Source organism: Macaca fascicularis, chromosome 6 (assembly GCF_037993035.2).
Source record: "Macaca fascicularis isolate 582-1 chromosome 6, T2T-MFA8v1.1".
Classification (NCBI taxonomy): Eukaryota; Metazoa; Chordata; class Mammalia; order Primates; family Cercopithecidae; genus Macaca; species Macaca fascicularis.
In genome coordinates, this window is record NC_088380.1 from 17,816,948 (window position 1) to 17,832,800 (window position 15,853).

Consider the following 15,853-nt stretch of genomic DNA (forward strand, 5'->3'; position numbering starts at 1 on the left):
TCGCTTGAACCTGGGAGGCAGAGGTTACAGTGAGCCGAGATGGTGCCATTGCACTCCAGCCTGGGCAACAAGAATGAGACTTTGTCTCAAAAAACAAACAAACAAACAAACAAAAAACCAAAACCCAACCCCCTCTCCCCACCCAAAAAAAAAGCAGGTGACAGTCCAGCCAGGGTAGAGGGCACAGAAGTAGAGGCTGCCATGCAGGTATCAGGGCACATTGACAGCATCCACTTCACCTGTCAATTCAGCTTTCTTAACCTGCCTTCTGCCTTCCCCTAAACATGCTTTTTGTCTTTATCGTGGTCTCTAATCCCTTGACTTATCTATTTGCAGCTAATTATCGGCCTCCTGGGGACAATTCCTTCCATATGGAGCCTGGATCTCAGAGACAATTACAACCTCTTCCTCTCAGGATACTCAACTTCATTGTCTCCTTGTGTCTTTTATTTTTTCCTTTTTTCTTTTTTAACCACAGTTTGGTGTTTCCCAACCAAGTTCAGACTATGATAACTAGGAAGAATTGCCCACCCAGGCAAACGGGTGCCACTGAAAATTAATGGAAATCTCTCTCCTCGGTTTATTTATTTATTTATTTTGCATTCTTTTTGGCCGGGTCTTCTTTTAGTAACTCTCAGCTACATGTCCATGTCCCCCTCCTCAAATCACCTCCCTGCTTTTACTGCTTTTATTCACAGTCGATGACTCAGCCAATCCGGATCCAGATAGAATCGTCTACACTCACTGTCTCATTCTTCAGCTTGACTCAGTGTGACTTTTGGCTCCATTACTCTTCCATGTCAACCCAATGGACTTTTCTGCTCTCATCTTTCTTCTTAGCAACTTTCTTGGACACGTTCTCTTTCTGGAAATTTCTTGCCCCTCATCTTCTGGCCATAAAGCTATCTTAGTTTTACTTCTTACCTTTCTGGCCATTTCTTCTTTCTTTTTGCAGTTTCATCATCTTCTATCTAGCCACTGAATCTTTGATCTACCCAAGAGTCTGTCTTGGGACCTCTCCTTTCCTCCGTGTTCTGCCCATAAACAATCTTATTCTATCTATACCTACTCTTCATATCGATAATTTGGACTTCTCCGTTGAGATCCAGTCTTACCTGGCCAACAGTCTACTTGATATCTACTCTTGGATGTCTCAAAGACACATTAAAGTCAATATAGCTAGAAGTAAATGCATGATCTTCCTTCCAAATCCAGCCTACTTCCAGTATACTTCATCCTGGTAATCTACCCAATTTGGGGCAGATCGTAAATGTCGGGGGGCAGACTCAACATTTCTTTACCTTACCCTTACTGCATTTCAATAATATCTTTCGAAATATCTTTTTAAGTTATCTTCTCTTTCGATTCTCACCACTGTCACCTTTTCCAAGCTATAGTCATCTCTTTCCAGGGTTACCGAAATAGCCTCACTCACCTATTTTGTCCCCTCTGGATTCCTCTGGTCCATTCTCCAGGCTGTGGCTAAAGTCTACTTTCTGAAAATGTATAAAATACAAATGTGATCACATGAGCTCAGCCCCCTACCCTTTTTAAAACTCATCAATGACTTCCTAGTGCTTTACTATTAAGATTAACTTTTATGGGATGTCCTGTAAGATCCTACCTTGTCTGGTTCTACTAACTTCTCCAGGTTGATCTTTCGTCACTCTCCACCTCACTCTTTTGCTCTGGTCACACTGACTGTCTTTTGATCCAAGGACTTCCAGTACTCCCTGCTTCCACAGGGCCTTTGCATATACCAAGCCCTCTTCCTGTCTTTCTCTACTCGTTGACTCCAACCTGTGAATTGAAATTATGCCACTTCATCAATGACAAGTTCTCTGTGTGCCAATAAGGGTTTGACTTGTGCTGAAAAGAGTTTATAGTGGGGGGAATTGACCTATTCAGAGAGGAAAGCTTTGCTGACACCTGAGTAGGCCAATTCTTTTTACTATAAACTCTTATCAAACCATGTAATTTGACATAGCACCTATCACAGTTGCAATTTTGCATTTACTTGTACAGGCATTTGATTAACACCTGCCACACTCCCAGCCTTTAAGTTCCAGGAGGACAAGGATGGTGCCTATTGTGCCAGGGTATTTTGTAGGTGCTCAGAAAATAGTGACCAAAAGAATGACGTAATGAATCAATGATTTATTTTCTATTTCTTAGAGAAAAAGAGTTCCGAGGTGTGAATGCCTTCTTTTTCCAGCCTAGACTTGCAGTTTCAGGGATCTGAGTGAAGACTACGATTTTTTTTTTTTTGACAGGGTCTCACTGTCACCCAGGCTGGAGTGGAGTGGCATAATTGCAGCTTACTGCAGCCTCGATGTGCTGGGCTCAAGCAATCGTCCCATCTCAGCTCCCCGAGTAGCTGCGACTACAGGTGCATACCACCACACCCGGCTAACTTTCGTATTTTTGTAGAGACGGGGTTTTGCCATGTTACCTAAGTTGGTCTTGAACTCCTGGGCTCAAACAATCAACCTGCCTCAGCCTCCCAAAGTGCTGGGATTACAGGCGTGAGTCACCACATCCAGCCCAACTATGCTCTTGACCATATCCCCTCTTGGATCTCACTCTGATGATTCCATCTTTCTCATATTTCAGTCTCTCCCTCTTGCCTTATTCCTTTCTTGCATCCATTAATATTTCAGGTTTCATTAGAAAAACACCTTCCTCAACTTTACATCTGGTCATTTTTCCTTTATAAATGCCCCAGAATGAATAGCTCATAGTAACTATCTCCATTTTTCATTTTCATTGTGCTCTTAGCTACTCTTGTGACTGTTACCTTAAGAACAAATCTTGCTCTTGAACTCCAGACTCTAAATAACCAACTAGTGCTTCAATATATTTACTTGCATTTTGTTGTTGTTGTTGTTGTTTTTTTTTTTAGACGGAGTCTCGCTCAGTCGCCCAGGCTGGAGTTCAGTGGCGCGATCTTGGCTCACTGCAAGCTCTGCCTCCCGGGTTCACGCCATTCTCCTGCCTCAGCCTCCCAAGTAGCTGGGTCTACAGGCGCCCACCACCATGCTTGGCTAATTTTTTGTATTTTTAGTAGAGACGGGGTTTCACTGTGTTAGCCAGGATGGTCTGGATCTCCTGACCTCGGGATCCACCCGCCTCAGCCTCCCAAAGTGCTGGGATTATAGGAGTGAGCCACCGCGCCCGGCCTACTTGCATGTTTTAAGGACTCCTGTAATTCAACCTATTATTTCTCTCATCCAAGTACTAACCAGGCCAGACCCTGCTTAGCTTCCATGATCAGACGTGTTCAAGGTGGTACGGCTATAGACAACCTATTATTTGTCCTCCAAACTTACTTCTCCTCCTGTACCACTTTAGAACAGGTAAAAGTACTATCCTCTACTCACTTACCAAAGCTAGGGATCTGTTTACCCTGGTGTCTTTCAGCTACTTCCCATCCCAGTAAGTCACCTTGCCCCATCTCTTGTGTTTTTTAAATGTTTCTGGAATACCTGCAGAAATCAATGTGGACACTCATCTTTAGCTCTTGGACTACGATGAGAGCTTCTGAGTGGTCTCCCAGGTCAGCCTGGCTCCACTTTCGCCCGTATTTACACTGCTAGAGGAATCTTTCTAAAGCACAAATTTGTTCTTGTGTAATCCCTTCCCCCCAGGCCTCAGCCCTTGCATAAGTGCCTCGAACTCTCTGATTCATTAGCTTAGCATGCATTTCCCCAAACGGTTATGTCTTCAGCTTCACCTCCAGCTGCTCCTTCCTTATCCCCTTTGATCTAGATGCTTCCCAGTCCTTGCTCATCTCGTAATGTCAAAATGTGGGACTGTTTCATGCTTCTGTACCTTTTCCCAAGCAGCTGCCTCTCCACTGGACATCCTCCCTAGACCTTTGGAAGAATGGAGGACCTCTACCTGTGGTTCACGATCTTAGGTCAATGACTACTTGTTTTGTACAGCTATCCCTGGCCTCCCCACCTAGAACTGACCGCTCTATCTACTGTGCTCCAAGTGTACCTAGTACACATTCTATTAGAGCTCCTGCTGCCAGAGCTGCTGCATAAGGTTGTTCAGGTTGTGAACTGCACAACTCTAAGGACCTTGCTCCCGAAATGATGCGTAGTGACGACAGTCATATATCGTTGCCCTGCTTTTTGGACTGTTTTCCCTTTCTTTGCTCTTAAGCATCATGGGAATGGGGAAGAAGGCATGAAAAGGTTAAGAATGTAACATGTGGCATCTATGTATGTGGGAATGCTACATAACTCAAGAGGAATGAGGGACAAAGACAGGGATCCATGCTGAGTCAGGATGGTTCTGTGTGTGATGCAGGAGCTTCAGAGAGAAGCCTGTGTGCTGTGCTTAGGTGGCAAACTGTGCAAGAGGCATGGCAAGAAAAGGCCGGCCCAGTGTGGCAGACAGCGCTAGAGGAGGAAGAGTGGGAAGGATGTAAGCCGACTGTTTAAATGAAAATGATCAAAACACAATTGCCCGCTGAGAAGGGAGTGGGGGGCTCCTCCATATCTTCCTGGGGTTGGGACTGGTGTTGGCAGTGAGGATCTTTCAAGTTAATCTCCTCCCAGGGACTGTTTCCTGCCACGCATGGATGGGGACAATCACTGCTGGAGCTTGTTTATACGCTTGTCCCACTAGTCTGATGGCCAGGGATTGAGACTTGTGATCTTAAATCACCCGCATCTTACATGGTACTTTGGTCCACTATGGGCCCTCCACATCCTTCCTAGTCAGAGGTGATAGAGGAAAGAAAAGGAGTTTGTGGACTTCAACAAAATCACAATAATAATAACAGTCAACATGAATAGAGTCCCATGAATATAGCTTACCGTGCACCTGGCACCTTTCTTTCTTTCTTTCTTTCTTCCTTTCTTTCTTTCTTCCTTTCTTCCTTCCTTCCTTCCTTCCTTCCTTCCTTCCTTCCTTCCTTCCTTCCTTCCTTCCTTCCTTCCTTCCTTCCTTCCTTTCTTTCTTTCTTTCTTTCTTTCTTTCTTTCTTTCTTTTTTTTGAGATGGAGTCTCACTCTGTCTCCAGGCTGGAGTGCAGTGGTGCGATCTTGGCTCCACCTCCCAGGTTCAAGCGATTCTCCTGCCTCAGCCTCCTGAGTAGCTGGGACTACAGGCATGCGCCATCATGCCTGGCTAATTTTTTTATTTTTAGTAGAGACGGGGTTTCACCATGTCGGCTAGGATGGTCTCGATCTCTTGACCTTGTGATCCACCCGCCTTGGCCTCCCAAAGTACTGGGATTACAGGTGTGAGCCACTGCGCCTGGCCTGCATGGCACCTTTCTAGGTGCTTTATGTATATCAGTTAATTTTAGCCTTGTATGTAGGAATTATAATAATTCTCGTTTCACAGCTAAGGAAATTAATGCTAGAGACATTAAGGCACCTGCCCAAGATGACACAACTAATATGTAGTGGAGGCAGGATTCGAGCACACGGAGTCTGTCTCTGGAGCCTGTCCTTTACAAGGCTGTTCTCTGCCCCACCTATTGTGATGGCAGTTTTAATCCGAAGAGAGGTTGAGCATTTTAAATGAGGCTTCTGTGCACTTCATGCCTTGGATTCAAGTGGGTTTTTTCTTATTTTCTCCTTTGAGAAAATGTGTTTATTTATTTTTGTGCCTTGGAAACCTCTATTTGTTGTTGTTTTATTGTTATTGTTGTTTTCTTGTTTTTGAGACAGGGTGTCACTCTGTCACCCAGGCTGGAATGCAGAGGTGCTATCAAGGCTCACTGCAGCCTTGACTTCCCAGGTTCTGGTGACCCTCATACCTCAGCCTCCCGAAAGTCGGGACTATAAACCTGTGCCACCGTGCCCAGCTAATTTTTGTATTTTTTGTAGAGATGAGGTCTCACGATGTTGCTCAGGCTGGTCTCGGACTCCCAGGTTCCAGCAGTCCTCCTACTTCAACCTCCCAAAGTGTTGGGATTACAGGCATGAACCGCTGTGCTTGGTTTCCACCCATTTTCTTGTTGTGATGTTGCTGCTGGGGAGGCAAGGCTAGGAGCTACCTACCTTCCCATCTTGGAGAACACCTGGGGTTTTTTGGGTAACATGTTTTAAAGATTTAGTATAAGGCTTTCTCTTTTCCGGCCGGGCGTGGTGGCTCACGCCTGTAATCCCAGCACTTTGGGAGGCCAAGGCAGGCGGATCACAAGGTCAGGAGATTGAGACCATCCTGGCTAACACGGTGAAACCCCGTCTCTGCTAAAAATACAAAAAATTAGCCGGGTGTGGTGGCGGGCGCCTGTAGTCCCAGCTACTCGGGAGACTGAGGCAGGAGAATGGTGTGAACCCGGGAGGCAGAGCTTGCAGTGAGCCAAGATCGTGCCACTGCACTCCAGCCTGGGCGATGAGCAAGACTCCATCTAAAAAAAAAAAAAAAAAAAGATTTTCTCTTTTCATGTGTTGTAAGGACAGTAGATGAAACTTATTTTTCCCTAGCTATGCTTTTAAAATTTTTCTTCATTGCCTTTTGTGAATTTAGCCATTTTTAAATTTGGTTCTACTTTGTTATCTCACCCCAGAGTCAAATCATTGTATTTCTTCCATACACATTCATAATTTAGTTTTTCTTTTAACTTAGCTGTGTTTCTTTCACCTGTGGAGTGACTTGAATCACTTCGTTATAATATAAAGTCTGTGAGTCTGAAGTTTTCTGGCAAAAGGCAAAAAAAAATTCACACCTGGCTTGCACTTGATGAGGACTCCACAAGCTTCATCATTTTCTTTGAATTCCCCATGGGAGTTTAAATATACATATGTTAGCATTTTTGTAGTGTACATTAATAAGTGAGAGCTTTGATTTTTTCTTATTGCAGCTCTGAGGGAAAAAACAGGCATTGTAGTTAACATGCCCTATAGCAACAACTACAGCCAGTTTCAATTCATTTTTTTTTTTTTTTTTTGAGATGAAGTCTCACTCTGTCGCCCAGGCTGGAGTGCAGTGGCGCAATCTCGGTTCACTGCAATCTCCGCCTCCTGAGTTCAAGCGATTCTCCTGCCTCAGCTTCCCGACTAGCTAGGATTACAGGCACGTGCCACCACGCCCGGCTAATTTTTGTATTTTCAGTAGAAATGGGGTTTCACCATGTTTGCCAGGCTGGCCTCGAACTCCTGATGTCAAGTGATCTGCCTACCTCAGCCTCCCTAAGTGCTGGGATTACAGGTGTGAGCCACCACATGCGCCTCGTTTTTTGATTTAGATCTTAAAGAATAATTGGGGTTTTGTGTGTGTGTGACAGGATCTTGCTCTGTTGACCAGGCTAGAATGCAATGGCACACTCATAGCTCACTGTAACCTTGAATTCCTGGGCTCAGTGGAGCCTTTTGCTTCAGCCTTCTGAGTAGCTGGGACTACAGGCATGCACCACCATGCCCGGATAATTTTTTAATTTCATTTTTTGTAGAGATAGGATCTCACTATGTTGCCTAGGCTAGACTTGAGCTTCTGGGCTCGAGCAATCCTTCAGCTTTGGCCTCTCTGAATGCTGGGATTACAGGCATGAGCTACTGTACCCCGATAAAATATTTAGTTTAAAATAATTCCTCTGTGTCCCTAGGTGTTTTCCAATTATGTAGGTGGTTGGCCTGAGGATGTGAATGCCGGCCTGTGCTACTCTTCTTAAAGGTCTTGTCTTCCTGAAGGCATGCTAGATTCTCAGATTTCTTCTCTTCTAAAAATAGAACAGTGTACTCTTACAATAATTTCACCTACACTTACACGTTAGGAATGAAAAGTCCGGGCCGGGTGTGGTGGCTCACGCCTATAATCCCAGCACTTTGGGAGGCCGAGGCGGTTGGATCACAAGGTCAAGAGATTGAGACCATCCTGGTCAACATGGTAAAACCTTGTCTCTACTAAAAATACAAAATTTAGCTGGGCATGGTGGCACATGCCTGTAATCCCAGCTACTCAGGAGGCTGAGGCAGGACAATCACTTGAACCCGGGAGGCGGAGGTTGCACTGAGCTGAGATCACGCCACTGCACTCCAACCTGGCAACAGAGCGAGACTCCGTCTCAAAAATAAATAAATAAATAAATAAAAAGTCCATGAAGTTCATGGATTTCTGCCCTTAGTTCTCTCTAAATTGTACTTAGTTTGATTTTAAAATGCCCGAAAAAAGATGCATGGTGTTAAAACTTTAGTTTTAGAACTTGGGATTTGGTATATTTTCAAGGGTGGGAATAGAACCCCCTTTCCTAAGAGTTTATAAAGAGTTCAGTGACAATATTTTTCTAGGATTAAGTAAAGTCCTGTTTGGAAGTAAGTTTGTGAATTAACTATGGATTAGGTATGGATGGGTTTCAAATATAGGGTATTCCAGTCAATTGAATCTATAAATCACTTGTACTTGTCAAGTCACATGTCTCAATTTCTAGTTTGGAAAATATGGTCGCAATATTAGCTTACTAGGGTTGCTGTAACCAAAAACCACAAACTGTGTGGCTTAAGCAATAAAAGTCTATTTTCTCACAGTTATGGAGGCTGAAAGTTCAAGATTAAGGTGTTGGCAGGTTTGGTTTCTTCTGAAACTGCTTTTTGACTTACAGATCATTACATTTCCTCTATGTCCTCACATGGTCTTCTGTGTCTCTGTCCTGATACTCTCTTCTTATACAAACACCAGGCATGTCAGATTAGAGTCCAATATAAGACTTCATTTTACTTTAATTACTTCTTTTTTTTGACACGGAGTCTTGTTCTGTCACCAGACTGGAGTGCAGTGGTGTGATCTGGGCTCACTGCAACCTCTGCCTCCCAGGTTCAAGCTATTCCCCTGCCTCAGCCTCCCGAGTAGCTGGGACTACAGTCGTGCACTACCACACCTGGCTAATTGTTTTTGTATTTTTAGTAGAGATGGGGTTTCACCCTGTTGGTCAGGATGGTCTCGGTCTCCTAACCTCATGATCCGCCTTCCTCAGCCTCCCAAAGTGTTGGAATTACAGACTGGAGCCACCGCGCCCAGCCTAATTACTTCTTTAAAGGCCTGTACTAGTCTGTTCTCACATTGCCATAAAGAACTATCTGAGACTGGGTAACTTATAAAAAGAAGAAGTTTAATTGACTCACTGTTCTGCAGGCTATACAGCAGGCATGGCTGGGGAGGCCTCAGGAAACTTACAATCATAGTGGAAGGTGACAGGGAGGCAGGCACGTCTTCACATGGCTGGCAGGAGAGAGGGAGGGTGAAGGGAGAGGTGTTACACACTTTCAAGCAACTATATCTCCTGTGAACTCTATGATGAGAGCACTAGGGGGATGGTGCTAAACCATTAGAAACCACCCCTATAATCCAATCACTTCCCACCAGGCCCACCTCTAACTCTGGGGATCACAATTCAACGTGAGATATGGGTGGAGACACAGAGCCAAACCATAAGAAGGCCCTATCTCCAAATACAGTTATAGTGTGAGGCACTGCAGGTTAGGGCTACAATATATGAATTGTGATGAGGGGGACATAATTCAGCCCATTACAGCCCCTATGGGACTGGTCAGATTGTAGCCAATAGGGAACTTGAACTTGTTTGGGTCATTAGGGCCCTACTCAATGTGGTTTAAGAACATTTAAGAACACTTAAGAACAATGACAACCTCAAGGAGTTGACACATTACTTGATACCATGAAAGAATAATGAGTATTTTAATCCCAGAAAAAATAAAAATAACTATAATAATATAAATAAAATAATATTATATAATAAATATAAGAAGCCCAAGTGCCTCTAGATAATAAATAGCTTGGGCTAAAAACAGAGTATTAGGCTACCAACTAGAATAAATGACATTTCATTACTTATTAATTAATTAAAGTTTGTTAAGTGATGCATTAATATTTTTTCACCACCCATTATAAGGCAAGCATTTTGCTTTGCTGGGAGAAATGAGTATCTTCTGCCTCCTGCTTCTGAGGAGTTCCTAGGTCAGGATCTCATCCGGATACAGCAGGATCACATATCTGAGGCAACCAGATGTCCACTGGGCTATCTGCCACTCCCTTCTTAGATCTAAGTCAGATCTGCTCAAATTCTTTGTCCATCAGACAATGAAAGTTCAGTGGGTTTGCCAAAATTTCTGGATATTCCTATCACACTCCCAGTCACCTCTGTTTTCTGCTTCCAGCTTCTGCTGAATTTGTGTTCTCCACTCTCTGTCTTGCAGCTGTTCCTTCCTTTTTTCTGTGGAGTCAACACAAATGTGGGACACAACCCTTGACTGTTTGCTCTTTCCATGAAAACACAACGCACATGATGCAGCTGTCTGTGGCAAAGTTTTGCTGGCAATTTGATGACAAGGACGGCATACTGCAGAACCATAGAGCAATTCATTGAAACTTCAATAACAGACTCCCCTATACTTCAAACTGTTACTTGAGTGTTTCCACCAACTCTAATTTTATTCTCTCACTATTTTTTTTTTTTTTTGAGACAGAGTCTCGCTGTGTCACCCAGGCTCCAGTGCAGTGGCGTGATCCTGGCTCACTGAAACCTCCACCTCCTGGGTTCAAGTGATTCTCATGCCTCAGCCTCCCGAGAAGCTGGGACTACAGGAGCACGGCACTGTGCCTGGCCAATTTTTGAATTTTTAATAGAGACGGGGTTTCATCATGTTGCTCAAGGCTGGTCTTGAACTCCTGACCTCAAGCGATCCACCTGCCTCGGCCCCCCAAAGTGCTGGGATTACAGGCATGAGCCACTATACCTGGCCCCCACCACTATTGTGATGAGAACTCTTTTTGCCCTCCCTCTTCCTGCTCCTTTTCTTCTCTACTCTTTCTTCTTCCTCCATTCTCCACTTTCCATTACCTCCCTCATTCCATCCATTGAATTCTCTTTTATTAAGCAAAGCTGCTGAGCTCTATTTTGGTAATTTGCTTCCAAATTCCATCCTTAAGTCCTCATCGTCTGCCCCTTACACATAGTTTCATCCCCAAAGTGAAATGCTAGAGCTAGCTAGGAAAAATGAGCTTTCTGAACTAGATACTCATGCAAAACCATGAAATGTTTGCATCTAAGCGGAAAAGATTTGTACAAATTCTGTGGAAATTTAGGAGAAGATGTGAACGTCTTGTAGCCATTTCTGCAAATGTCTGAGCCTTGTCACATGGGGAGGTGACTCTCCCACAAGATCTTGAAGAATGAGAAGGAGGGAGGACCCCCTACTCTCACCCATTCTATGTGGAGGGAGTAGTGTAAGGGGATGAAGAACAAACGGCTGGAGCGCGGGGTCCTAGCGGTAGAAGACTGGGAAGTAAAGGGAAGAAAGAGGCCGTGGCTGAATTTCTGACAGCCCGTGTAGGTTTGAATGGCAAAGCTTCAATTAGAGTTTTATTTGTTTCACCTTTAACAGAATTTTCTGCAAAAGGCAGAGGCAGCTGACATCTTCAAAAGAAGTTTAAGTCGTTTTACAGCAAAACTGCAGCAGCTCTATTACATCGAAACAGAAGGATGATGGGAGGGAAATTCCTTTGGGTTCTTTGCTCGCCTATCAAGAGGACATGTAAGTCTCACAGGTTTTCCTGGATTCTTGGTTTCTAAAGAACGTATCTAAACAAAGAAACAGGCCGGGCGCGGTGGCTCACGCTTGTAATCCCAGCACTTTGGGAGGCCGAGGCGGGCGGATCACCAGGTCAAGAGAGCGAGACCATCTTGGCTATCACGGTGAAACCCCGTCTCTACTAAAAATACAAAAAAATTAGCCGGGCGAGGTGGCGGGCGCCTGTAGTCCCAGCTACTCGGGAGGCTGAGGCAGGAGAATGGCGTAAACCCGGGAGGCGGAGCTTGCAGTGAGATGAGATCTGGCCAGTGTACTCCAGCCTGGGCGACAGAGCGAGACAACGTCTCAAAAAAAAAAAAAAAAAAAAAAAAAAAAAGAAAGAAAGAAAAAAAAATCTAAAGAATACGTTTTTATAATACGTTTTTATTAAAAAGGCAAAATCACGATTTTCATGAAAATGAACATGTGTAAAAGCTTTTATTTAACTCATCAATTAATGAGATAACTAGTAAGATGTTACAACTGATTCAAAGGAAAATTCGAATAACACACACATCTTTAGGCAATCAGGAATGCTAAAATGAATCTTAAAAATGGATGCAAAACTGGTCGATGTTCATAGGGCAGTATTATTGGTTGTATTCCAGTGAAAAAAAATTCATTTGCATTTCTGTGGACAAGAGTCATTTGCATTATTTTTAGTTTTCTACAACCTGGAGAGTTGTAAAATAGCTCAAAGACAATGAAAACTGCAGGCCCTTGGAGAATCAGATAATCTTGAAGGGCATGCTACCCAGGAGACACCCATACATTTGTTCGTAACTTGCCCATTCAACGTCTTTCAGAAGTTGTCCTTTCCTTGCTAAATAGGCAGATCCTATGGGCCTGCCTTGATGAAATTAGAAGAATGAGGTTTTCTGGCTTTTCTCCACTTTGGAGTCAAGTAGTTTGCTCAAACTTTTCAAGTGGTTGACACAGAATGATACTTTATCTGGGACAGGATCCATCACATTTTCCCCTCCTGAGCTTCCTTTTGTGAAGCTTCTCTTCCTCTATATTCCTAGTGTTCTGGGTCCTTTGCTTTGATCAGTGATTTTTTTTGTTTGTTTGTTTGAGACGGAGTCTCGCTCAGTAGCCCAGGCTGGAGTGCAGTGGCGTGATCTTGGCTCACTGCAACCTCCACCTCCTGGGTTCAAACAATTCTCCTCCTTCAGCCTCCTGAGTAGCTGAGACTATAGGTGCGTGCCACCAAGCCCAGCAAATTTTTATATTTTTAGTACAGATGGGGTTTCACCGTGTTGGCCAGGATGGTCTCGATTTCTTGACCTTGTGATCTGCCCGCCTCGGCCTCCCAAAGTGCTGGGATTACAGGCGTGAGCCACCACGCCCGGCCCATGCCACACTTTTAAATTTATATTTGTATATATATAATTTTACAATATGCAAAATATATTAGCAAAGTAATGCATGTTTATAATTTTTAAATAATCCCATATTAGAGGTGTGTGCTCAAATGTTTTTACTAAGACAGGTATATGGATACCAGCTAAACTTTTGTTTAAGAAGATAATTAGGCAACTGAGCTAAAACAGAGAACCTGGAGGCTGGTGGACAAAGTAGGAGATGACTGTAATTCCTCAAGCAAGACATGCCGAAGGTCTAGACGAATGAGTAGCAGAGGAGGAAAGATGGATTTCAAAGACTTCTCCCAGCCGGGGTTGGGGAGGTGTTGGTAAATAGATGTGGGCATGAAGGAGAGGGAGAAATTGAGCTGAAATGTCAGGTTTGCTATGTGGAAAGCAGGGTTGGTGATGATAGCATTCATGGGAAACTTGACTGACTATAGAAGGCAAAACTGGCTTATAAGGTTGGGTAGAAACCATGATGTCATGATTTACATGATTTCATGTAAATGATGTGGAATAGTTTAGGTGATGGGATGCATATTGGAATTACCTTTTGGATTTATGATAGATTATTCTAGCCAGTTGGAGCAGGTAAAAGATGCCTAGGCTCGTTTCCTATCTGTTATATAATCACCTCACACTCCTGGAAATGGGCTTTAAAAGGGACATTTCTTAATCCTCCTGAAAAATTGTAGTTCAGACCTTGGCCAGTTAAACCTCAGGGGTGCTCTCAACTGGAAAACCACTTGGCACAGGGCAGTCAAGAGCTGCTGTTAGTAGGCAGTGCCTGCTCTGTCTTAACTCCTTCCCTGCTAAGAGGTCCGTGGGACTCCAGCAAAGGCCTGGATATGCAGGAAAAAGGATGAGGGGTGAGGATGGAGAGGTGCATCTGTTCATCTGAGCAGACCCCTGTTTAGCTCTAGGTCTGAGGCTATCATGGGCAGAAAAGGAAACCCAGAAGGGCCTTGGGTTTATTTTAAAGTCAAAGCGAAAGACCATATAGAGGGTGTTAATTATGAGCTGATATCATTTCAGAAACTTTCTCTTGTAGCCGTTTTGAGCAGTGGTCTCTTATGTTACAAGGGAGGCCTGTACCCCTAAAAGTATGCAAGAAAATTGGATACAGATGTATTCTTTAACCTGAAAATAAAACAAGGGAGACACTAAGCTTTACTGATACTTACACATGACTGAGAGCAAGCAGTGCACGTGTAGAGTTTATAAATAAGTGTCATACTGGGGATGCCTGGTCAGAAATCTTTTACTGATAGAGCCACATGACCCAAAAAGTTTGGACTTTAATGGTGTATCAGAGAGATGAGAAGCAGGCAGGCTAGATGGAAGCAGATAGCTTTTTGCAGATGAGAGGAGAGGGGGCAGTCGGGACAGTGAGATAAAAAGGAAGAAGCAGGCCGGGCGCGGTGGCTCAAGCCTGTAATCCCAGCACTTTGGGAGGCCGAGACGGGCGGATCACGAGGTCAGGAGATCGAGACCATCCTGGCTAACAAGGTGAAACCCCATCTCAACTAAAAAATACAAAAAAATAACTAGCCGGGCGAGGTGGCGGGCGCCTGTAGTCCCAGCTACTCGGGAGGCTGAGGCAGGAGAATGGCGTAAACCCGGGAGGCGGAGCTTGCAGTGAGCTGAGATCCGGCCACTGCATCCCAGCCTGGGCGACAGAGCGAGACTCCCTCTCAAAAAAAAAAAAAAAAAAAAAAAAAAAGGAAGAAGCAGAGGGGATGGGATTTAGGAGGTAAATGCTATAGGATTTGGTGACTGATGATTGATGTATTTTGAGTGAATCTTTGATAAGACACCCCTCCATGAAGAACTATTTTTGTCTTCTCAGTGCTTCTAGAGACCTGCCATCATTTCTGTGGTGGCAAAATTATCTACCGAGTTATTTGTCAGCCTTTTTCCTCTCTCCAAATGCCTTTGGAGTTGTATCTCCAGTAATTTAGTGGATACCAAATACATGTTGCTATGTGAATATTACATGAAATGTTTTAACAGCTCAAAAAATGGAAAATAAACTTTTTTTTTTTTTTTTCCTGAGACAGTCTTGATCTCTTGCCCAGGCTGGAGTGCAGTGGCACGATCTCAGCTCACAGCTCACTGCAATTTCCACCTCCTGGGGTCAAGCGATTCTCCTGCCTCAGCCTCCTGAGTAGCTGGGACTACAGGCATGTGCCACCATGTCCGGCTAGTTTTTATATTTTTAGTAGAGATGGGGTTTCCCCATGTTGGCCAGGCTGCTCTCAAACTCCCGACCTCAGGTGATCCACCCACCTTGGTCCCAAAGTGCTGGGATTATAGGTGTGAGCCACTGCACCTGGCCTAAGAAATGTTTTTGAATAAGAGCGTGTTCTTGGCTAGACGCCGTGGTTCACGCCTGTAATCCCAGCACTTTGGGAGGCCAAGGAGGCAGGATTGCTTGAGCCCAGGAGTTCAAGACCAGCTTGGGCAACATGGCAAGACCCTGTCCGTACAAAAAATTTTTTAAATTAGCTGAGTGTGGTGGCGTGTGTCTATGGTCCCAGCTACTGGAAGCTGAGGCAGAAGGGTCACTTGAGCCTGGGAAGTCGAGGCTGCAGTGAGCCATGTTTGTGCCACTGCCCTCCAGCCTGGGTGACAGAGCAAGACTCTGTCAAAAAAAAAAAAAAAAAAAAAAGAGTGTTTCATACAATTGTAGGTTTTTATTTCCAGAATAAAATAATCATGCATTATGCCATGCCGTGGACTCAGGGATCTTAACACCAGCCTTAGGATTCTGCATTACAATTTGGAAATTACTAGGGATTTGTCAATGACTACTGTTTGAAATTCACATGGTGATAAAGGACGTTATTTTACTACCTGCAAGTGTAAGAGACAAAATTAACCATGAAAGTTATTTTCTGCTTACGAAAATATAAAAGTCAAAATTAGCCATAAAAGT

General features: G+C 44.0%; 1 protein-coding gene across 12 annotated transcripts in view; it reads right to left on the reverse strand.

Moving 5' to 3' along the window:
- LOC102126788 (uncharacterized) overlaps nucleotides 1–15,853 on the reverse strand; it is a 116,153-nt gene that overhangs the window by 48,637 nt on the left and 51,663 nt on the right. For 8 of the 12 annotated variants that reach the window (XM_065546119.1, XM_065546117.2, XM_065546116.1 and 5 more), the window contains exon 4: nucleotides 9,083–9,179. The exons of 1 other annotated variant lie outside the window; for it this stretch is intronic. In XM_065546119.1, the coding sequence (XP_065402191.1) occupies nucleotides 9,083–9,179 (97 nt within the window). Of the gene's footprint in view, nucleotides 1–1,435; nucleotides 1,497–1,624; nucleotides 1,801–9,082; nucleotides 9,180–15,853 lie in introns of all 12 variants that reach the window. 3 more of the 12 variants (XM_065546111.1, XM_073993174.1, XM_065546112.1) reach the window with 2 other exon arrangements.